Source organism: Crocodylus porosus, unplaced genomic scaffold (genome assembly GCF_001723895.1).
Source record: "Crocodylus porosus isolate Cpor-Errol unplaced genomic scaffold, CroPor_comp1, whole genome shotgun sequence".
Classification (NCBI taxonomy): domain Eukaryota; kingdom Metazoa; phylum Chordata; order Crocodylia; family Crocodylidae; genus Crocodylus; species Crocodylus porosus.
In genome coordinates, this window is record NW_017728932.1 from 3,952,145 (window position 1) to 3,975,475 (window position 23,331).

Consider the following 23,331-nt stretch of genomic DNA (forward strand, 5'->3'; position numbering starts at 1 on the left):
ACCCCAGCTGACTTCCTGCCCTTTGGGCAGGGGGCTGGACTCGATGATCTCCCGAGGTCCCTTCCAGCCCTAATGTCTATGAAATGTATGAAAAGCAAGGAGACAACATCAAAAGCACTTGAGGTTTAACAACAAGCCTTGTAGTGCTTGCTGGCAGTGAGAGAGAGGAGAATGCTTTTCCTCACTGCAATAACTTGCAAAGTGCCACAACCAGTCTGTGTAACAGCAGCTTTTCTTTTCTGAAAAGCTTGCACCTAGCTCTTTGCTCAAAGGCAGAGGAGCTGGTTTTGGCACTTAGGAGCAAGACAAGACACTGCAAGGCTGGAACTCTTATTCAAAAGGCCAATTAAGACCGTTCACTTTAGATATTTATTTATTTATTTACAGCAAATAGTAACATGTTTGCATTAAAATGGGCTAAAAGTCCTGGTCTAACCAAACATGTGAACTTTTTTACATGCTGTAATTCAAATGATCCTGGCTGGGGAAGCAGTACGCTGTAGCTAAGGGCTCCTCCAGTGAAGTTTCCAACCATGTTTGCAAGGTAAGGAAGCCTTGGGGCAAGAGGGGGAGGGATATGCACACACACCCCTTCACCAGTTGCCAGGACAGCAGGCAGTTCTGAGTAGCTGCATATGCAGCGAAGCATCAATGCTAAACAAACCACCTTCTATGAAATTCAGTAATGTCAGTATTTAATCAGACCTGTCATGATCTAGCAAATTACTTTTGACTAGTTTTACGGTAACTCTAGAGCCTCCCTTTATGCAAGACACTCTTGAATATGCTCATATGACGATCCCTCATCCAGTGACCTTGCATTCAACTTGCATTTTCTTTCGATGAACTCTCAACTCATATATAGTGCAGCTGAAGCAAAAATGACATCTGAGGCAGGGGTAGGAAAGGGACAAGTAAAAAGAAGAAATTCACAGACAGACCAGACTACGGCCTACAGAATAGGAAAGTTGGCATCAAGCCTGTAATCAGACTGGATTATAAAACAAGCAGTTAAGACTAGTACAATATGTACCTAGGGTTATTACATCTACTGTATTCTCTCTTACATGTATGAAACAGTTTATCTTGAACTGTGATTAATTAGGTCTTACTCTCAAGTCCTGTAAGGGAAGTTCTTCTTCCAACTTCAGAAGTACACAAAAAGACAAGATTTTTCTGGCTGTACTAGTCATTTCTTGTGCCAGAGAAGCAACTGCTATAAAATGGATGTTTACAGTCCATGATCCAGATCCATTATCTTGTTATGCAGAGTTTATTACACAGAATTGTTACACAATGAAATAATGAATACTGGGGGAAGAAAAAGATACAATCTTTTTACAATGGACTCCAGACCAACAAACAATGCCATTAAAAATACCATTGCTTTAAGACTTGACCAGTTCACAGAGGGTATGACAAGCTTCAGAGTTCCGCTTTCAGCTAGCCGTAGGCTTTCCAATGACCCCGTCTTTCACATTTCAATAAAACCAGGTAAGTGAAAGTGTCTAATATCTAACCCTGCCATGAACCTGTCGTCAGGGAAATTCATCCAAGGATTTGTCAGCTACTGCATTCCATCTACAAGACACCCTGTATTATGAACAGAGATTTAGAGTACATAGGCTACATAAAAAAGGAAGTTGTACAAGTCATTGGTCATCTGTATGACAGCTTTTAGGAGGCTACTTAGTGATGCTGTATTAGTACCACTTTAAACACCAGACATTTCTACTATGCTTAGTGTGAAGCCGTGCCAGGTTTCTTTCCCCACAAACTTTAAATATCCAAGACAAGCTCAAGAATTTAGTCCACTTAGTGCTGGGCATCTATTCTGGAAACTGAGTTCCTCTGTTTATCCACAAACAAGCAGCTGCAGCACAAGCTTTTCCCAGCTGTTTTGCTGGTGGTTCTGAGCCCATTTCACAAGACTGAAATCCTTTCTTGCCTCAAAAGCAGTCTCCAGGGTCACCCAGTCCAACCTGTGACTATCCAAGGACAGCAAAAATAGTTTGGTCACAATGTTTGCTAGATAAGAGAAGTGCATTTGTTTTCCAAAAAACAAAACAAAACAAAACAAACAAAAAAAACCAAAGAACTAGAAATGTGTTGGCAAAAGGAAAAAAAAAAAAAAAAAGGCTCTCCCAGAGCTTCCAGTTCACTAGAGTATTAGCAGGGAACCTCCCATTCATACTTGAAGGTCCAAGGGAATCACGCCACCACCCAGATACACTCAGTGGACTGTGTCAAAAGGAACAGGGACTCAAGTGTGCACATGGGAGAGAAAAGACTGCTCCCTCATTCCAAACAGAAGGCAGCAGACACAAGTGGATTTTAGTTGTGCAATACAGGAAACCAAGAGGCTAGGTTATTGGGTTTTATAGTTAAATTGCATGGTTTTTAAATCCCAGCAGAAAGCATAGTCCATTACAAACTGGCTGCCATGAAACGGTCTCACAAGAAAAAGGCACTTCATTTATCAATTCTGTTGAACGTACTGTGAATTCAGTCTGTAGAACCCAATGTGTGCATGTTACAGGGCTAGTTATAGCCAAGCTTTCATTTAAGCTCAAGGAGCAGATATAGTCTATTACAAAACCAGTATTGCTAGAGCCCTAGGAGTTGCACAGTATTTGCCAGCAGGCTATCCATTTGTTTTAAAAACAGAAAAAAAAAAAATCAACAATTTCTATGCCGCTCAATAGGAGCAGGGAGGCAGTGGTATGAGGTGGAACCTACTACAGGTCTCAGACACTCCAGTTGTTACAAACCTGAGCAATACTGGTCTCATCAATGTAAGAATGTGATTAGGATGGCAGGGGTGCCAAGCAGCTTGTTTCTATTGCTCAGCAGCTCCACTGGTGGTTGGTTTAATCCTTTAGAGTTTTCCATGCAATTGGTAACAAAATCCATGTTAGGGATCACTGCAGTTCTTGAAATAACAATCCCTCCAGTGCTGCATTTAAAATTCCTTGGCCACCAATTTCTCTGCTTGACAGTTTGTCTTGTTTTTTAAAAAAAAAAAGGAGGGGATGAAATTGAACAAGTTGCACACTATTCCTGGATCAAGTTAGTCAACTGGTCTAAACCAACTGTTTTTGACAAGACAGTGGAATTTACACTGTTTGTGTCAAACTGAATTGTGACATTTAAAAGACCATCATAAGAAATATGAAACTATTCTTATATTTTCCCCATCAATTCTGGGCATCCAAAACGCACACAAAGCTCCACTTTTCTATCAAATGCCAGTCAGCCAGTCATTTATGCCCTCCCTCTCAACTCCTAGAACAAGCGTGCTGCAGGTTGACAGTTGCACAGAAACTAAGATTTACATTAGAGGCATAACTTACTGAGCTCTGCTGGAAGGAGATTGTAATTGGCATCAACACTAATCGTATCATAATTGCATTAGAGAGTTAGTCTATTATTCCACCCTAGTGTTACCAGGCTCAGGGTTCCAGTTTTTGCGCCTACATGGTGGAAGATCAAGCAATTTACTAAAACTCTTATGACAATAAACAATCAGCAACCCTGACAAGGTCTTCCAAAATGTTTTTACTGCACCAGCCCATGTTCCACCCCCCCACCCCACCCCCAGCCTAAAGTAAACATATCCTGTAAGTCACAGAAATGTAGAAGAGTAGCACTCTGGTTTATCAGCTCATTTTACAGCTTAAGTAAGTCTTGCACTGCCATGTCACTATTTTAGACCAAGCAAGTGAAATGAACTATTTTCTCCCAAAATGTACTCATGTATATGAGTAGTGGTTAGCGAAAAAGAATAAATATGTACACAAGTTGTCCGTGGAGCAGAGATTAGGAATGTTGGGTGTTACTCTCCCTCCTCGGGTTAAAACTTAAACAAGGTAAGATTTTGTTCTTAAGCACACATTTTCTTTAGCATGTCTGTAATATTGGCCTACAAATGCTACAGCCAGTTTAAAACAAAAACACAAAAACAAACCAGGCCAAGTGCTTACTAGCACCCAAGTAATTTACAGACTACTTTGAAGAGAAACTGTCATTCCCCCTGCATCCTGCCCCTAGATTCAACACTTTTAAGAGTGGCCACAGCCAAGCCCAGAAGAGCTTGCTGCAGTTTGAGACAAAAGGCCAATTAACAATGCAAATCAATCTCCTTTGCCACTAATTTTGAAAGATTAGACAGTGAACCTTCAAGCACTGCCAACAATCAACCTCTCCACTTGAATTTGAGACCTTGATTGGACACCTAGCAGGGGAGCAGCATGTTCTTTCTTGGCCAACGTGTTGGCTCTCCCCTACACCAGGTCTCAAAGAAACAAAAAGGCATTCAGGTAACTTGTCTACCTTACAGGATTCATAATTGCACCTCCAGCACTATATTGCTCTTCAGCAAGGTAGGACTATGCAATCTGCTTTAGTGTTTCCTTGTTTAGTGTAAGCTTAGGTCTTCTGAGAGCACTTGAGTTCTTGTACAAAAAAAGGGTGCGTGTGGAAAGGCCTGCAATGCAACTATGAAAGTGCAACACAAGTAGACGGACAAATCTGGTAGGCATGAGCAGAAGTAAAGACTCTGCAGTTCTCTTGAACATGCTAAAGCTAATGAGGACCATTACTAAGGGGAGGTATCAATGAGGAACTGCAATCCCGGCTGCTTTGCATCATGGAGGTGTTGTAAAGCTTTCTATTGTAAGGCCACAATTCTTGAGCTATGAGTAAAGTTAAACCCTGCTTGAAAACTAGCCTTGAAAGTGAGTAGTGGTTGTAATAGCACAGTCCAGCTTTATAAAAAAAAGCTTTCTATACAGAAAGAGGGAGCGTTTATCTTTGTGAAGACAACGCAAAAGGGAACAGTTACTATTTACCCTGAAGCTCAGTGCCATCTCCATCACAGCCTGGAAGTGGCAGGACCCAAGGGAATAGCTCAGTGCAATGCACCATGGTTAAGCACAGGCCTGTTTTGGTTATTTGGATCAGTACAGGACACCAGGCTAATGTGGCTCTAAGTTCCTTACCCCACTGCAACTAGAAGAGGGTCTCGCTCAGTTTTGTTGGCCACTTAGGGGTGAGCAATCCACTCCAATTCCTAGTGACATCCATCACAGCCCAATACATTTACAAATCATACAAAAATCATTTATACTGGAATATATCATAACATGGTCCTTAATTAGTTCAGTCTATTGCAGAAGACAGACATGTATATAGGCCTCCCCTCCCTGTTGGTACAGCTTGTTGGCAGAGCTGCTGTCAGAAGAGGGCTGATGGGGAATCTTCTTCCTCGCACAGCATACTAAGAGACTCCTCCCAGAGTCAAGACATCAAAACAGATGTTGCAAACTCGAACAGGCTTGTTCAAATCAAATTTTATGATGGGAATTTCCTTTGTTGAGCATTTATGGCAAAGCAGACGTCCACAGTGCCGGCTGTTGCAGGGAGAAAAACAAAAGAGGAAGGTGTTCATTGACACAGCCCAGATTCTTGTGGACCCTGTTAGCACCGTATGAGTACCTAGGGCAAACAACACTCACTGCAGAGGGGTGTGAGACAGCCATACTTCTCATCAGTGGCCAATGTTTTAAAAGAGATTCTAGTACTTCTGGACAGTGTGTTTCTCAACCTGTGGGTCACAGCCCAGAAGTGGGTCATAGGAATATATGAAAGGGTCACAAACAAACTTTAAAAATGGGTTCTCCTTTAAAAGGAGGAAAAAAAAAAAAAAAAAGAGAGAAAACAGCTTTTCCCTTGCAGGCTGTCAGTTCTAACATGCAAGGGGGCTGCTTGGGGCCCCCTCTACCCCCCACCAGGTCTGGCGCAGCAGGTTAGGAGTGAGGGGCACTGGTCAACATTTGCAAATGAGTCCTGGTACAAAGAAGGTTAAGAACCATAGTATGTAGGATGCTAGGTGCTTTTGTTATAGTTTGTGCCCCAACACATTAGTAGAAGTGTAAAGGTCTTCTTGCCAAGACAAGACATCAAAATTCAGTTAATACTTCAACTCTCCCCATAGCCAACATACTGCTTTAGGATCCAGTTCCCTCTAGTGAGGGAACTAATCAGCTTAGAGGTCTACCTTTGAAACAGCCACTCTAGCCTCTCCAACTGGGAAAGCTATCCAGGGTTTTAAGGAATTAAAGCTACTTGACATGACCTTACTAACCAGAAGCAATCGCAGATATTGAGCCTTTAACTTGAAAAGGCATCCCAGTAATCCCTCCCAGAAAAGAAACTGTTGGATTTACAAGTTAAATGTTTGTGCTTCACAAAGCCTGGCTGCTTGGCCCAGTCAGCCCATAATTAGAGGCATAGATAGCACCCTTGACTGACTGAGGACAGTAAACACCTTCCCTTGAACATTATGCTGGGCAGATTACTGTAGGGCTCACAAACCTCTACCCAAATTTTTTTAGGCCAACATCACATTGCTGTAAGATGGCAACATCTACACCAGTGGTCCCCAACCCTTTTTTGCTGTGACCTTAAGTTGGCCAACCTCCTGACCCGGCTACTGGGAGCAGAGAGTATGGCAGCAATGGCTCAGGGGCAGGGGAGCTGCCATTGCCCCTTTTGTGCACAGCAGCCCCACCCACCCCCAAGCACGCAGGTTGTGAAAGGTGCACATTAGTGAAGACCCTCCATGACCCTGATTTTGGTCGTGCCCTGAGGCTGGGAACCAATGATCTACACAAAAGCTGTGCTATGCTATTGTTTGGTATACCCACATTTTAAAAAGTTAGTTTCTATGTTACCAGGAACACAGCTTGAGCTATTGGACTGCACTCAGCCTGTCATTTCTCTTCCCCATTTTAGCTTGTCAGGTCTGCCAATACCAATAGCAGGTGCACTCCAAATACAACATGCTCTGAACATTGTAAGAGGTGGCTGCTCATTGGCATGAGGAGCTCCTAAGCAGTCTCTCACCTTCCAGCACTAGGCAGCCTACCCTTCAGCAGCCTGTCACTCAAACAGTAGCCTGTACTAAAGAGGCATTTCAGCCAGGCTAGGGGCAAAAAAGAGTCTATGCTACTTAGCAATGGAAATAAGACAAGTCAACATGCTTTGTCCTTAAAACAGAAGAATACTCAATTCTAAAAACTCAATTTCTTCCAGGATAAGCTACCTTGGCTTAAAGCCAGCATTTCCCAACCTTTTTCAGCCCGAGGCACACTTACATTAATAAAAAAATTTTCTGTGGCACACCTGTTAAGGCATTCCCCACCCTCATACCTATTGTAGCTCATTGCCATGGCAAGATTTTGCAGCACACCTGTTCATTTCTGACAGCACACTCTTTGGGAAACACTGGTTTAAGCTATGTTTACAAGGTTAGTAGGATGCTGAAGCACATTACCAGTGATGCTTCCTTGTCGTGACCCCAAACTTGGCAGTGCATTCGTAGCAGTTGGAGCCGTCACACCAGGGAGGTTCTTTTGTCAGCATGTCTGTAAATAAAACAGATGTCAATCCTGTCCCAAAGACTCGCACAGCTTGCATTAAGAGGCTCTTTCTTTTCAAGGGAGCCTTTTTACGTCAATTACTGAAAGTATTTGCCTTGCCCCTGAATTAAGTTATCACTGCTGGTTACGTGGACTCAGTTGTCCAGGCCCTACAGCTTCCTTCACGTTATACATGGACTACTTAGTACCAAAAGCTGTACGACCGATATTCAACACCTTAAAATTTCAACAGAGGCTTTAAAAAAATAGCCCAAAGCAGACAAGACCAGACATTTACTGCAATGTTTGCAACAACAACAAAACACACACACACACCCCTTTTTAGCTTTTTGGTGCTGTTTAGGAGATTTTTCCGTCCCCCCCCCCAAAAAAAAAGATCAGGTAAAGAAGGTAATAAACATCTACAAGTCCCATAGTAGTATCTGGCTGCATTCAGCAAGTTCAGCTCATCTTAAAGTCAGGACCCTTATTTTAGATAGCTTGCAATTGGTGTTCCTCTTCCCCTTAACACTAGGGTTTTGTGCCTTACATACGTAGGATACTTACCCAGGAGTCTAAATAGAAGCTGTTTTGTAGCAACTTGGTAGTTGAAGATATTGACTCCTTGATTATTGTTAACTCCAAGACGAGCCCCAGCTCTCACTATAGCACGGCATAAGTTAGCATTTCCCTTCATATAGGCCAGAAGCAGCACTAAAAAGCAAAGGCAGATATTTCCATACTGGTACAGACCACAGCTCTCCCACAGACTCTGTGCTGCTAGACAACGTTAAACAGGTTTAGTTTGTCATCAACTCTGCAGATGACAATTTGCACCTGCAGTTTCAGTAGCGAGTGCCAACTGGTCATGCTTTCCTCAGTTCAGTTTAAAACAAAGTTCAAGTACAACAGTTGCCAAGTTCTCTTTACCTGTGTTTCCTTCAGCATCGGGTTTGTCTAGAGGGTATTCTGGCATACATTCCAAGAAGAGGTCACAGATGGCTGCTGCATTATCTTTCCCATACTGTCCCAGAATGTGCATCGGTGACTGACCTCTGACACAAGACAAGACACCCAAATGCTACAACACATCTATCACACCATGCAGCCCAAGATCTGCTTAACCATGGTTATTTATTCCAGCCAGCTTCTGCACAAAAAGCAGCAAGGCAACCAAAGTTCGTTTTGTTTTCTCAAATTAGTAATCCAGTTCAAAACACTTGATTCTAGTTAACTTTTGACAAGAGTGGGAAGGTCAAATGCCTTTTCAGAAATTAAGTTGTGCTTCATTAAAAACCTGAACACGTTTAAAGCTGTAAAAATGCAGGTGGCAGCTTCCAAGATAGAATTAGCAATAATTAATAACCCTCATAATGCTACGACCAGTGAAGAGTTGCTTTTGACTAATTAAAGTCTCATGTTCACATAGATGACTCCTTAGTATGAAAGCTGAACTACTCACCTGAGATTAAAGGCTTCTGCATCCACGTTGCATTCTGTCAGAAGGACACGAATATTATTCAGACGACCGTGCATCACTGCGAGATGCAGAGCTGGGGAAGGCAGACAAACTCAAGATTCAGTGGGTTTTGCATGCCACCCCAACATATCTAGCCAAGTTGTGTACCCCCCCCCCCCAAAAACAAACCCCAATAAAACACTCCAGTTGGGGCTTCCTCTCAACCCTTTTATATACATCTTTGAAACATGCAGGATGCACCTCAGCTGAACTGCACAACTTGGAGAGTAAAAACTGGATTGCTGGAACTGCAGTGATGTAAACAGTGGATACATTTTGCACAGCCATAAACATTTACCATTATTTCCATTTTCATCCACAGCCGCGAAGTCTACTCCATTCTCAAGAAGGACAGAACAAATTGTGGGAAGGTCCTGCTGAGCTGCTAAATGGAGAGCAGTCTGACGGTGTTTGGTCAGCTCATTCACTTTTGCTCCTGCAAGAAGCTGCGAGAAGATGCAAGAATCTTGATACAGAAACCTCAATCTTCACAAAATAAGCTTAAAGTTGTTGGGGTTTTTTGTGCATTTCAGCCTATGATTCATGTTTGTTTCATTTAAAAACCCATAATTTCTTCTCGGTCTAGAGCAAGTACGCAGATTCCTGGACTCTGGCATAAACCTCATCAAGTCTACCTCTGAGTAAATCAGAATTAAAGTATTTTCAAAACACTAAGCGTCTCTGCCCATGGAAAATCAGGAGGCATTCTGATAATAAGAGGTGTAAAAGACTAGGTCTCCGTTACATACCAGATTGCGCACAATGATTTCTGAGCCTGCCTGCACAGCTAGATGTAGAGGTGTCAGTTTGGAGGCATCCTGGACCCGAGAGTTTACATTGGCCTGGACACTGATTAGGAAGAGCACACTCTCAATGTCAGAGTTCTGAACAGCTAAGTGGAGGAAGTTTCGACCTTTATTATCCACCTGCAAAGGACATACAAAGAAATCTTGTGAAGTTATCCATACGTAAAATATCCTGACTGCTCTGGTCTCAGTGTTGCTTACAAAAATAGTATTCTTACTCCTTCACTGTAACCTATAGATATTAGAAAGGAAGGGGGAAACTGATGCGGTCTAGTCAGCATCCAGCCAACAAATCAAGTTGCCAGTCTACATTATTGATTGGATTTACTGGCCCTACAGTAGCTCCATTTCCACACTATTTACATGCTTTTTTTCAAATTTGACCCTTTTACAATCTTTGTCTTCTCATTTGACATTTTGATCAGAGGGATGTGTCATATTCAAGTAGTTGTTAGTTTTGTTATACACATTTAGCAAGTGGGGTGGCAACCAAGCAGCTAGCACTGAGGACAGAAATACAAAGCCACCAAGACTAATGCAAGATGTGCTCCCATTTATTCTGTGGTTTAAACTCAAGTGCATGGTGGTCATGTGCCTTTAAAGCAGCATTAAAACACTGGACAATTTAGAATTAAGCAAAACACAGCAGATGCAAAATTTAGACACTGTCTGTAGTAATGGAGTTCACTAAAGATACCCAAATACTCCATAGCTAACGTACATAAAAGGTAGGATAAGACTCTTGAACTGATGCTGCCATCTCCCCACAAGAACGCTGAAGATACAGGTGGAGGTTTTCACGGCAGTGCTGGCTTACAGTTCAGCGTAACGTTTACAGCAAAACCAAGAAACATCCCCCAAACTGTCAGAATAGCACAACATAACCATAGGACCTTCCAGGCTCACACAATTTGTTAAGAGACCCACAACAAGCCAGTTTACATCACCTGAAACTGTACCAATATCATACTTCCCCTTTTTGCATCCAGCCACCCTCAGCCAATTTAGTTCAATTAAGAGAAGAGTGTAACTAGAGTACAAGCTGCCACATGGAACAGCATACCATATCATAGGCAGCCTCTGATTTTTCAGGGCACCTTCTTATCATATTTAGAAGAAAAAGTATCCAGCATGTTAAATATGTGAACTAAGCTATTGCCTCTTCTGGGAAACCAGCTACCTATTACCTAGCTTAGCATTTGGTACCACAGAATTTAGTGTACGCTCTCCCCATTTACCTGCTCAGCAGCTCCAGGCTCCCGCTTCAGGATTGCCTCAGCTGCCTTGTTATTCTTGTAGGTCATAGCACATGCAAACGGGGTCATGCCTTGTCTATCACGCACATTCAATCTAATATCTGGGTGTGAAATCATCAGCTGGATAATAACACCATGTTGGTTGCTAATGGCAACATGGATTGGAGTTCTTCCTTCTGCATCCTACAAGTGAAAGTCATGCTGCACATTAGATACAGAAGTTTGCCCACTACCAACATAGTTCAGATCTATTACCGTTTATCCCAGATTAGCCCCAATAGTAGACCTTTCACAGCATAAAACACAGAAGTTAAGTCTTTCCATATTCATAGCTGGTACGGTCAGAAGGGACCCGAGCAGATCAAAGTCCGAACCACTGCCATGGCAGGAAGGAGTCCTGGGGTCAAATGACCCCGGCAAGGCGTTTGTCTAGCCTGGTCTTAAGGCCCCCAGGGTAGAAGCCAGCACCACTACGCTTGGAAGTTGGTCCCAGATCCTAGCCGCCCTGACCGTGAAGTAGCGCCTCCTGATGTCTGGTCTGAATCTACCCTCTGCCAGCTTGTGACCGTTATTTCTAGTCACTCCTGGTGGTGCTTGGGGGAAAAGGGACTTCCCCAATGCCTGCTGGTCCCCTCTGACTACTTTGTAAATGGCCACTAGATGCCCCCTCAGCCTTCTCTTGTCAAGGCTGAACATGTTCAGGTCCCACAGCCTCTCCTCGTAGGGCCTGCCCTGCTACCCCCCGATCATGCGAGTGGCCCTCCTCTGGACCTTCTCCATGTTGTCCACGTCCCCCCTGAAGTGCGGTGCCCAGAACTGGACGCAATACTCCAGCTGCAGCCTGACCAGTGTTGCATAGGAGGGGGAGGATCACCCCCATGGACCTGCTCGAGATGGGTCTCTGGACGCATGACAAGGTATGGTTAGCCTTCCTGACCGCGTCCCCACACTGTTGGCCCATGTTCATCTTGGCATCAATAACAACTCCAAGATCCTTTTCTGCCTCCGCATTAATGAGAAGGGAGTTCCCCAGTTCTTCCCCTGCCAGGTGCAGCACTTTGCACTTGTCCGTGTTGAATCCCATCCTGTTCTCATTCGCCCACCCCTGTAACCTGTCTAGGTCTGATTGCAGCCTACTCCTCCCTTCTGGTGTGCCCACTTCTCCCCACATCTTAGTGTCATCAGGAAGTTTGAACAGGGTGCTTTTTACCCCCCTTGTCCAAGTCGCTGATGAAGACGTTGAACAGTGCGGGCCCAAGGACCGAGCCCTGCGGAGCCCCACTGCCCACATCCCTCCAGGTCAAGCAAGACCCGTCCACCACCACTCTGGGTGCAGCCCTTCAGCCAATTAGCAACCCATCTGACTGTGTAGGTATTGACGCCACAGGCTTTACTGTAGGCGTTGATTGTAAGCTTGACTCTTTAACTAAAACTTAATATCTTTGGGCTACGTGGCAGAAGCTAGTTCAAACCAGCAGATCCATATCCTCAAATACTCCTTCCTTCCTCTTCCCCCAGCTATATTTTATGCATTTAAGTAGTGCCGTGTTGAAAGCAAGGCATTATTAGAAGCAAAGGACTGAAGCAGACCTCCTGACCACATCCCCCTCCCCCCAGACAAGGCTTAGAGTTAATCTGTTCAAAACTGGATGTTCTATATTCAGGCAAGCATCTCACTATAGCTGCAAAAGCACCCAATAAATCCTGCATGCCAGAAGAGAAGAAGGACCCTGCTAAAGCCTTGGCTGCTACAATGGCAGGAAATATTAAGCAAGATATGCCTGAAGTCTTGCCAAGTAGACCTATGGCACAAATTCCAAACTTCATAATTCAGTCAGGTTTTGTTTGCTTGTTTGTTTTTTAAAAAGCAAAAAACACATTAACTGTTCATGCAAGTCAGGGCCGGGCAAAATACAGCCAGTGGGCTGCATCCAGCCCGCCAGGTCATTTTATCCAGCCCATGGAGCCCCTAAATACTAATTTACTAAGTTTCTGATTTGGCTCAAGTCCCTGTCAAAGCTGGCTGGAGCCAGGTGCAGTGGGACCTAAAAGGGAGCCCTCAGCAGGCTTGAGCAGCCCAGCCCCACCCCGCTTTTTAAAATAAATCTGTACATACCTGTGCATTTACATTGGCACCAAATTCTAGAAGGCACTGTACCCCCTCTTCCAGGCCCCAGCAAGCTGCCAAGTGCAGGGGGGTTTGGGCATCATGAGCTTCTTCTTCTCCTTCTCCATTAGGGCTTGGCTTTCTTGAGCTATTCACATCACAGCCACTGAAAAGCAAGCAGAGTAGTCAAGTTACACCCATGGATAAATCAATATTTACAGGTTTGAACAAACATAGAAAGAGCTTCTCTACCATCAACTGTACATACCACGTAAGCAAGCTCTTTTCATCATCATTAGCAATAAAGTAAAATAAAAAAAATTGTTTCCAACACTAAGGCCCACTGTTTTTGCTACAGGACTTCTCACCACCACTGAGAAATTCAAAAAAGCAATTATCTGCAGTACACTGAACTATGCTTTGCAATACGTGTGCCAATTGCTATGCAGCATGTGGCTCACACTGCTTAAAAGCTGATCCTGTTTCAAACTGAACAGTCAAATCTAAAAAGTAAACTTGTTAACTTTTATACCTGTCAGTCCACTAGCAGGGTGCATATTTACTGCTTGCTTGAAAGCAGAGTTAGTCGTTAAACTGTTTCAGACTAACGCACTTACACAGTTAGCATGTTAAAGGTTATTTTATGACGCACACTAGTGCACTACACCATAGTGCTGAAAAACAACATCAGTTGGAAAAGGTCCGTTTCTCACTAGCGGCAAAACAATGTGCAAATTCTAGATGCAACACACAAAAGCATTTAAAAAGTGCCATGTAAAGCCAACTTCTAACCTCCGTATAAGGAAGCATGCTATTTGTTCATTGTTTTCATCAATGGCTCTATGCAAAAGAGTCTGTAGGCATCCACCTGGCCCTGGACCCCAGCATGTTGCATCACAACCATGTCGGACCTGAATTAAGAACAAGAAGCAAAATAAGAACAGCATACAAACTGAGATACAGCTGTTTTGCCATGTGCTGGCATAGGAATTCTCAGCCCATAATTAACCAGTTTTGCTTAGCAATTTGGGATTGCCTTTGCTAAAGAGGAAAAAAAGTTAAGAAACCTGCCTTATCCAGGCTTGAAGTTTTTGGTGCAAGGTTGCCATAAAGAACAAGCTTCAATTTGTAACCAGGTTAGCTATTCAGCTAGTAAACTGGGGGCGAGAATGGTAATTAGTAGGCATGAAAGAAATTATCATATTTCCTCAAATCCTGCTCCAACCGTCCTCTGGTGTTGTTTTCCTCAGCTCAGGGGTGGAGCCACTGCTACTGCCTGGCCAGGCTGCATGCTGTGCCCCACGAGAAGACAGAGGCAGGAGTAGCAAAAGCAAGCAAGAAGGAAGAAGAAAGGAGGGCAGGGATAGACACGAAGGGGCAGGCTGCTTGCCTCCCAGCTGCTACTTTTCCTACTTGGTAGGGGCGACAGATTTAGGTGGTCCCCCAATTGATTAGATTTTAGACATAGAAAGTCTGACATGGATTTGACTTCATTTTAAAAATTTTCCATGCCTAGAACCTAATAAAATAGATGGGGGCTGGGGGCATCTTTAAGAAGTTCAAAGGTGCTCTTGGATTCAGGAAAATACATTAATCTAGTTAGCCAGAGCAACTTTTTTTAGATGGCCACAAAGTTCAGAGAACTAAGACACAGTCCTCACAAGCCAGCAACTTGTCCATGCGCACACAGCAACAATTTGGAAATTCAAGCAAGCCAGCTGCTCCATTCCATTTGCCAAGAAAAAAAAACTTTGGAATTGACTCAACTAATTTAACTCAAGCTTGCACAGCTGGAACCAAACAAGCTGGTTGTGCTATGCATACATACCTACAGCATTACTCTCTCTCAAAAGAACACTGCTAGAAACCAAATATAAAGAAATGCACAATAAAGATACCTATTTAGCTTGCGTCAGGTATGCAGTTGTCCCCCAATCCTGGGCTCCCCCTACACTGGCAGGCAGCAGACTCCCATAGCCAGCAGTTCCTTTGCCTAGGGGATTCCCAGCCACAGAGGCCAGGTGCAGCTGGGACCAAGAGTCCCACAACTATGGGGTGTCTAGTCCCTGCAGCTGATGGGGCTCCTAGTCTTGGCTTCCCCTGCATTAGTTGTGGGGCTCTGTCCTGGCTGTGCACAAGGTTCAAAGCCCCCCTCAACTGATGGGGCTCCCAGCTACAGGGGAAGACCTTGCTATACATGCAAATTAAAGCTCAACAGCACCCAGCTATAAAAAAAAAAAAAAATGTACAACTTTTGAAGTTTAACTTCATAGCTGGTTGGAGCTTTTCACTGTAAAAGCTACTTTGCACTTGTAGCTGGTCTTAACATAACTGCGCAGTAAACCAGTTAACCGTATGATTTAACTGTAACATGTACAGGAGGCCTGAGTACAATTAAAAAAGGCTGGCTGGTAAGTTGACTTTCATTTATCAAAAATGAAAATAGTTGGTAATTTTTTTTTTTTTTTTTTTTTTTTTTTTTTTTTAATATATATATTTTTTTTAAGGGACATAAAAGGGAGACCGAGAAAACCCTCATCTTCAATACAGACAGCATCAAGAGCTCTCTGCTGGATTACTTGCAATTGCATGAGATCTGGTCTGGACAAAGCAAGTTAGAAGCCCTTCAGTTTCACTAGGCTCAAGTTTAAAGTAAGTGTGGCAAGAAAAGCTGAACTGCAGTTTCAGGAGTACCAGTAGACCTCTGGGGCTTCGCTATTTGGACCCAACAGAAATTTCAGCTACTATTCTCCTGCCAGATAACATAGTTGCATCTTAGCCTTCTCTTCCCCAACCAACAAGTCAAGGGACCTAGAAAGCAAAAGCATTGCAGATCCCAAAGATCATAACGTTGAGACAACGCTGAGTAATGTGTGGTGGCAGAAGCAAGCGATTGGGTTTGAACTGAGATACAAGATAAAGCCTTCCAAAAAGGGAGGTAAGCCACCTCTCTAGTATCAGTTCATCATCTCCCAATATTGGGCAATGCTGCAGAAAACCCAAACTGGCAGTAATTCCATAGTTCATAAAGCTTGCAAGTAAACACTGGAAAGACTGGGGAGGGGGGAAACAAAAAAACTAAACCAAAACAAAAAGAATCACTCTCTCAATTACTAGAAAATGAAGCAGATTGTGAGGTGGTATTAGGCTTTACCAGAGTTGATGCAATGTCTTCCAGGTTGTTTTCCAGGGCAAGCCACAGTGGAGGATTCCCTCTCTCGTCTGGCACAGACATGTCAGCTCCTCTGGTACAAATAGCATCAACCACAAGGGGAAGCTGATTTTTTATAGCAAGCTGGAGGGCAGTCTCTCCATCCTGGGTCCTGTAAGTAACAAACAATTGTTGCATGAGGTCTGTTTCCACCTCATTAGGGGTCAGCTTAGCAATAAACGGCAACAGGAAACGTAGCCTCTGAATTAACAGATGTAGAGGGTGTTAAAGCTAGGTTTAACTCCATAGCCGAGACAGTGGCACAAACCACTGCAGTGCTGTTGAGCACACCAAAATACTTCAAGTTTCCTGAGCTGCTGGCCCAGTATAGTAGAGAACACTATAGTACACAATGGAACTACGGAGTAGAGAACAGTTTTTAAATAAAACAAAGAGAGCACCAAGCGAGCAAGTTCTTCAACAATGAACTCTAACCACGGGGCAAGCTAGAGAGAGGCTTAGTGCCATGAAATTGAGACCATTGTACTGATGCCCAGGTTCTAAACATGCTACTAGGAATTTATTTGATCTCATTAGGCAGACAACACTCTTGGCTAGAGGCAATTTTTATTAGATCAACTAAATAGTAGCAAAAAAAAAATTCTCTTTCTTTGCAAGCTTTCAGGTCCAAACACCCTTTGTCACGCAGAGGAGACTTCAAAAGGACTGTAAAAATTCTCTCAAGTAGAAAACTTCATCATGCACCAGGGAGCTAAAGGAAGATGGGGTTCCCTAAGTTTCAAAGTCTATTTGGGAAAAAATTGCTCTGTCAATGTGCAGATTAGGCAGAGATAATGCTCCTTTGATCTCCTTACATATTCTATTATGGGTTTTTTTACGTTCCTAGTACTTGTGCTCCCCCTTCCTCCCCACAAAAGCCTTCTAGGAATAAGCCAGTATCAAGGTGGCAAAAGCAGGACATTAACTGCTCTGAAGAGACTTCCAGTTCTCACAACATGGAGAAACTGGATTTAAGGGTACACATTCACTGAGCATTTGAGGAGCTACTGTTAAATTTCACCTACTTATCCAAGCTGTAAAATAAAAGGACAGCGACAGCCTCAAGGGGCCATTGTTCCTCTCATATCACTTCAGTTGTAGTTACTGTAAGGGCCATGTGCCGTCTTCAATCCCAAGTGAAGGCCCCTTTCCAGTCACTGGGAAACTGGCCAGAGATTAATGCCAAGTAAGCCCTCACATCTAGAAGAAATGGCCCAGCAGCCATTATACTTTGTTAAAGGCCAACTTTTGTTATCCATCTTATTTTCACTTCTGACCTGCCCCCCCATGTGGTATTCCTCAGATTCTGAACTACAGCAGCTCAAGTCTTACCTGACATTGATATCAGCCTGGTGTTCCAACAGAAAAAGTGCACTCTTGCTATCCTGTCTCTGTATTGCCATGTGTAGCAGAGTCTGTCCATCTGACATGGTGTCATTAATGGATGCCCCAGACCCAAGCAGCTGAGCTGCTATTGTGTGCATACCTGAAAGGGAAAACTCATTTGTTTTTTTTAACTGGAGTGACAATAAGGAGCCTCTACAAAGTTTTTACCCATTACGGCTTTTTGTACAAAAAGCCCCATTACCAACTAAACAGACACCTTAGCATGGGGCTTTCGCTCCGCTTCAGTCTGAGCCTTTACTAAAATTATACAGATATAGCTTAAAGCTCAGTTTACGCACCAAGTCACCAGTTAGTCTAGCTCATGTTTTTCATGGGCATCTGTTAAGTGGTTGGTTTTACTACCGTCCACAATTTTCCCATCGCCCTGCTTTGGTTTTGTTTTAGCAAGAGCAATCCAAACTAGAGTTCATAAACGTTAGAAGACTCTGGGTTGTGCCCATCTCAGATTTGCTTATGGTGTCTCCATTATGGCCCATCACCACGGCTACCCAAACTTAACTGGGGAGGCCAGAAGCTGGCAAGATTTTGTAGATCTCCCATATTTAACAGTCTTCCCTTGTCTCAAAAGCATTAGATAGTGAAGTTAGCAGCAACGGATCTTAAGGCTAAGGGGGAAAGACCTGAAGCCTACCAGAAGAGCATGATATTTTATAGAACAGTACTCTGGGAATCAGTAAACAGATTAGCAGTCACTGGAATAAATGCCTCTAGCTCAGCCATAAGATTAGAGGTGTTCTCCAGACCATGCCATAAAACTGGGAGTTGCCAGGCTTGCCATAGGAACCAAAATACAGGTTACAAGACATTTTTAACAAAAACACCAAGTTGCTAGCTAGACAATTAAGTCCAGACTTCATTCATGATGCGCCATTAGTGACGCTGGCTGCAAGGGTCAGTTTGAAGAAGACGGTTATCAACCTGTGTAGGCACTTACCTGTCCATAATGCTAACCCCAATACGGTCTGATCTCTCGAGTCCTTGAGACTAAAGTCAGGAATGATCTGCAAGTTGTTGGTTGCATGAAGGGCATTAGCTGAAAGAAAATCGCCACATTATTTTAGCCAGTGTGGAACAGGAGTTCCTCTATTTCAGAGCTGTTCCCGTTGTCATTGCGGCTGCAAGTGACAGCACTGCTCCGCTGGGCTGCGGCATTTTGTTTTCAACTGACCCAAAACACACCACTAAGCTTTAGGCCTTTACCCATGCAGGGGGGTATTTTTTGGTGCTGCTACTTCTATAAAGGCCCTCTGAAAAAAGGACCACAGTAATGCACAACTGACATTCCACCTCTCAGGAAAGAGAAGAAATCATCTACTGCTGAAGCACCTATATGATCACAATATCAATTAATTAGTTAGTTATTCATAAATGCAAGTTCTGTATCCATCCTATGCAACTGGAGAGAAGTATCCAATAAGCAAGACTTCCTACTGTCAAATCTAAAGTATAGGGCTAGAAAACTAGATCAGACTAACAATACCCATTCCAACCCAAGCAAGGGGTACATTTTAAAGTGCAGCTACTCTCCGGTAGTACAACGTTACTGAATAAGTTAATGAGTTCTCCTTGGAGACAAACTTGTATAGCTCAGTTAATAGAACAGAGCCCAGGAAGCAGATTTCAGGTGTTAGGTCAAACAGTGGAAGCTGCCAGTTGCACACACTGAAGCAAACCAAATTAGCAGCATCAATACAGACTACAATACCTACCTTTTTGTTCCAATATGACCGATACCACATCTGGGTGGTTATGGGCAATAGCCATATGAAGGGGAGTTTGCAGGTGGACATTATCTGCTGCTGTGGACAAGGATGCATCCTTATGACTAGGTATTGCTTCTGTGGTCTGGATATTAGGATTGGCTCCTTGTTGCAGGAGCTCTGCTGTAAGGTTTGCCAAGCCGTGTCGACAGGCTGTATGCAGTGGAGTTTCCCCCTTTAACAGAAAACATAGGCAGTTAGCTGCTTTACACTAAAACAGTAAACCCATGTTACAACCGAGTATAGTCTTTTCTAGGCCAGGCTTCTCTCTTTCATCTTACATGCCAATGAGCATCCAGGGCAAAGTGGCTCACATGATCGAATCCCAATTAAAACCCTGACATACTTCTCTGTCAGAACCTAATCCACCTTTGTTATTCTTGTAAGATGTGCTTTGCAAGCAAGCATGCTCCACCACAAGGTGTCTCACCATTTTAGCATTCCAAGTTCTCACAATTATGGAAAGCAGGCTCTTCCCCTACATAGACCGAGCAGCAGTCTTCTCTAAACGTGGAGACGCAATGACTTGTTTCAAAATCCAAAGTTAGTGTTAATATTAAAAAAAAAAAAAAGCGCTACAGCTTCTAACTACTGCCAAGTTCCAGACCCGTGCCAAGCAACTTATTTACTGTAACAGTGGAGCAACCCAAAGAGGTTTAGTACAACATAGTACTTCTTACCCATTTGTTCTGGTGGTTGACTTTTGCCCCATGTGTTGCCAGGAAGAGTGCAGCTGCCTCATTACCTGCTCCTGCAGCCCTTTGCAGCAAACAGTTTCCTAATGAGAAACGTTAAATTGCAAGATGCACAATACGGATAATTTGAAATTAAGATTACAAATTCTTGACTGTTTGCTAGACATAACACTGACCCTTGGGTGGGAAGGGAAGAGAGTTTGGCCTAAAAATGACAGCACAAGCAAATACCACTGATCACACTTTTCCAATGCTGCATTCTTGTCCCCAAGCCCTCATTAACAAAGGCAAGTTCCCAGAGTCCTCACTTCCCTTCCAAAACAACAGCAGAGCTCGACCCAAGAAGCCTTGGGATTTCACCCCCATTCTATTCTAGTTCCTTTCCCCAACCCCCAGTGATCCAAGAGCCTGCTGATTTCCTTTCAAAATTCCACTTAGTTAATCTATGCTACACCAGCAAGTCAGAAAAAAAAAAAAAAAAAAAAAAAAAAAATCTACAAACAGTGAGTCTACGTACCATTTTCAAGGACTCCCCCTTAAAAAGAGATGGACTAATTCTACTTTATTAAGCATTGACACTACATGTAATAACTTGGAACCTCAAGTTTTATGGAAGATGCCATTGAGCTTGTATGCCAGGTTTAGCTTCCATGACCTTGGCATGCAGACCTTCACCCCTTCACTTGAAGGTGAAGACAAACGCCTAGTTTTACCTGTTACTGTGTCTGGTGCATCTGTATTGCTGCCTCGCTGGATGAGTCTTGCTGCAAAGCTATTCTCATCAAATGATGTCCCGTTTACAACAGGGGTATCCTCAAAAGGGTTTACAGACTGGTCAGATGACACTGTGATATATTGAACTGCAAGCCACAGAGCTGTGCTTCCCTCATGATCCTTAAGTTCCAAGTCCAGTCTAAAACAGATTTCAGGAATTCAGTTATTTATGCAGCTTGCACTGCACCAGGAAAGTTTTAATGGATTTTAAGATTCTTGAAAATGTGGATCTGCTGGAGCTCCAAGCAGCTAAGATCTGCCTGACTAGGCTCCTGACTTTTATAAGCCTGTGGTCAACAGATACAGTATGCAAAAGTTGAGAACAAGTTTTAGCTATAGCTTAAGCAGGACACTTCCATGGAGACTCCTCAAGTAGGCTAGTACAGGGGTGGCAAAATGGCAGATCTAGCTGGTGGCTAGACTCCATTTCCCAGCAGCCCCTGCCCACGTCACTGGGCTGGTTTCCGTGGAAACCCTAGGAGCATAGCACAGGGCCAGGGCTTCCATGGAAGTGTCCTACTTAAGCTATAGCTCAACTACCTCAGACTCAAGACTATGTTCGGTATTCTTGCTTGCAAACTAGTGTACAACAGATAAAGCACATTCTTCTCTTCTACGCAGAGCCAGAAGGCAAGTTTCCATCTTGAAATAAGCATCTAGATCAATGGTTCTCACCCATTTTAGGTGCAGGACATGCCTCAATAGCTTTCTCTGGATTTAAAATCAGCACTCTACTTGAACCTGGGTTTTTTTTGTTTTTTTTTTTTTTTGACTACAAAAGACAAAAGGTCAATAAGTTTGATATTATGGATGCCTGTTGTTTGCAAACCTCCAGGTTTCTTCAAATCGCATGCAAGCGTTTGCACACCTCGAGTTGGGCAGCACCCTTGGAAAGATCTATGGCATCTGGGTCAGGTCTTGTTCAGTCAGACTGAGAAGTTAGAAACAACCTACAGCTACACAGCTTTTTCTTCATATTTTTTTACTACATGAAGCAGGGCACTCAGAGCTACAACCTCCCATGCCACCCCAATACCTACTGTTTGCACTGGAGAAGCTGACTGAATACAGGTTCATTCCTCACAGCAACTGATGCATGCAATGGGGTCCTGCAAAAGGTCAATTACTTGCATCAGGAAATCGTTTACTCAGATTGACTGTTTTACATTAAAGCAGTACAACATCTCCCCTTCCCAGATTTTATGGAGGCAGCAGAATCACCTATATTACATATAGCCCTCCTGCCAAGTCAGGAAGAAGTAAAAAAAAGGGAGTAATGCTACATGTTTGGATTGCGTTTAATTATGAGCAATTGTGGTTTCCAAGCCTTTAAAAGGCCAAAGACTTACCACCTCCCTCCCCGGGATATTTGGACCCTTTACTGGTCTGCTACCCTCAACTTACTTTTCCCTCCCACAGCGAGATGAGATCTTTGCACTCCTCACCAATTCACTCCTCCACCCCTCTTCCAGTAGCAGCTACTTTGGGTCAGTAATGCCCAGTAAGACCACCATGCAGCAACAAAAGGCAACTCTCCATTTAGAAGAAAATTAGCTTTCCAGGGTGCCGCAACACTATTGTCTTAATATTGGATCATGCACTTCACTCGCAGTCTTTGACAGTTAATACTGGCTACAATTTTACCTTCCTTTGCCATCTTGCATGTTTGGATTGGCTCCAGCCTGCAAGAGGGACTCTGCAATCTGTGCCATCTCTGACATTACATCTGGTAAGTGCTTCTTGGGGCTGTACGAGGCCACAAGGTGCAGAGGAGTCTCCTGGTCTCCCAGTGTAGCAGCATTCACACGGGCACCATTTTTAATGAGAAAGTTGGCAGCAAATTTATCTCCTGTTGTGGGGTACAAAAGGATCAGAAGTTGACAGTCTACTGCACACAAGCTGTTTTTCAGTACATGCTTACATACACTGGTATTATTGCCCTTGTGTTAGAACCAGCAGCTTCCCAGCCTCTGGGGAGGCATTTGATCATCCAAAAGTTTGCCAGAAAGGAGTTATTTGTTAAGATTCCATTCCAAGCCACCCATCTTCATTATGGCACTCTAGCAGAGGCGCCTCGTCTTTTATCAGATAAAAGCTTGCTTCCAAATAAAGACGGGGAACCAAGTGGTCTTATTTCAAATACTCCAAGACTTATAACATTATATACTTACAAAATAAGGTAAAAATAGTTGGATGGGGCCCGTTTGTGTTCTTATGCTGTCAAAAAAAGTCTTGTGAACAGGTATTACATGGCCCTTTCTCTTGCAAGGGATGTCAGTAAATAGCCAAGTTTACTCCCACCCCAGGGCCCCGTGCGCCTGCCAAGTCCCTGCACATCAAGAGCCTATCGAAGCTGCAGCAGCTGCCACCACCAA

The 23,331-nt window shown here is 43.5% G+C and overlaps 1 protein-coding gene across 1 annotated transcript in view; it reads right to left on the minus strand.

Moving 5' to 3' along the window:
• Positions 1-2,078: 2,078 nt before the first annotated feature.
• The window catches only part of ANKFY1 (ankyrin repeat and FYVE domain containing 1), a 46,846-nt gene continuing 25,593 nt past the window's right edge, over positions 2,079-23,331 (minus strand). Inside the window, exons 8-25 of the mRNA XM_019545454.1 lie at positions 22,601-22,805; positions 21,997-22,065; positions 20,896-21,095; positions 20,168-20,265; positions 19,437-19,662; positions 18,662-18,760; positions 17,653-17,806; positions 16,264-16,432; positions 13,902-14,020; positions 13,119-13,275; positions 10,985-11,185; positions 9,690-9,866; positions 9,239-9,386; positions 8,884-8,974; positions 8,352-8,476; positions 7,989-8,135; positions 7,337-7,427; positions 2,079-5,411 (exon numbers count right to left, since the gene is read on the minus strand). Coding sequence (XP_019400999.1) covers positions 5,279-5,411; positions 7,337-7,427; positions 7,989-8,135; positions 8,352-8,476; positions 8,884-8,974; positions 9,239-9,386; positions 9,690-9,866; positions 10,985-11,185; positions 13,119-13,275; positions 13,902-14,020; positions 16,264-16,432; positions 17,653-17,806; positions 18,662-18,760; positions 19,437-19,662; positions 20,168-20,265; positions 20,896-21,095; positions 21,997-22,065; positions 22,601-22,805 — 2,609 coding nt within the window. The 3' untranslated portion in view covers positions 2,079-5,278. The remainder of the gene's footprint in view (positions 5,412-7,336; positions 7,428-7,988; positions 8,136-8,351; positions 8,477-8,883; positions 8,975-9,238; positions 9,387-9,689; positions 9,867-10,984; positions 11,186-13,118; positions 13,276-13,901; positions 14,021-16,263; positions 16,433-17,652; positions 17,807-18,661; positions 18,761-19,436; positions 19,663-20,167; positions 20,266-20,895; positions 21,096-21,996; positions 22,066-22,600; positions 22,806-23,331) is intronic.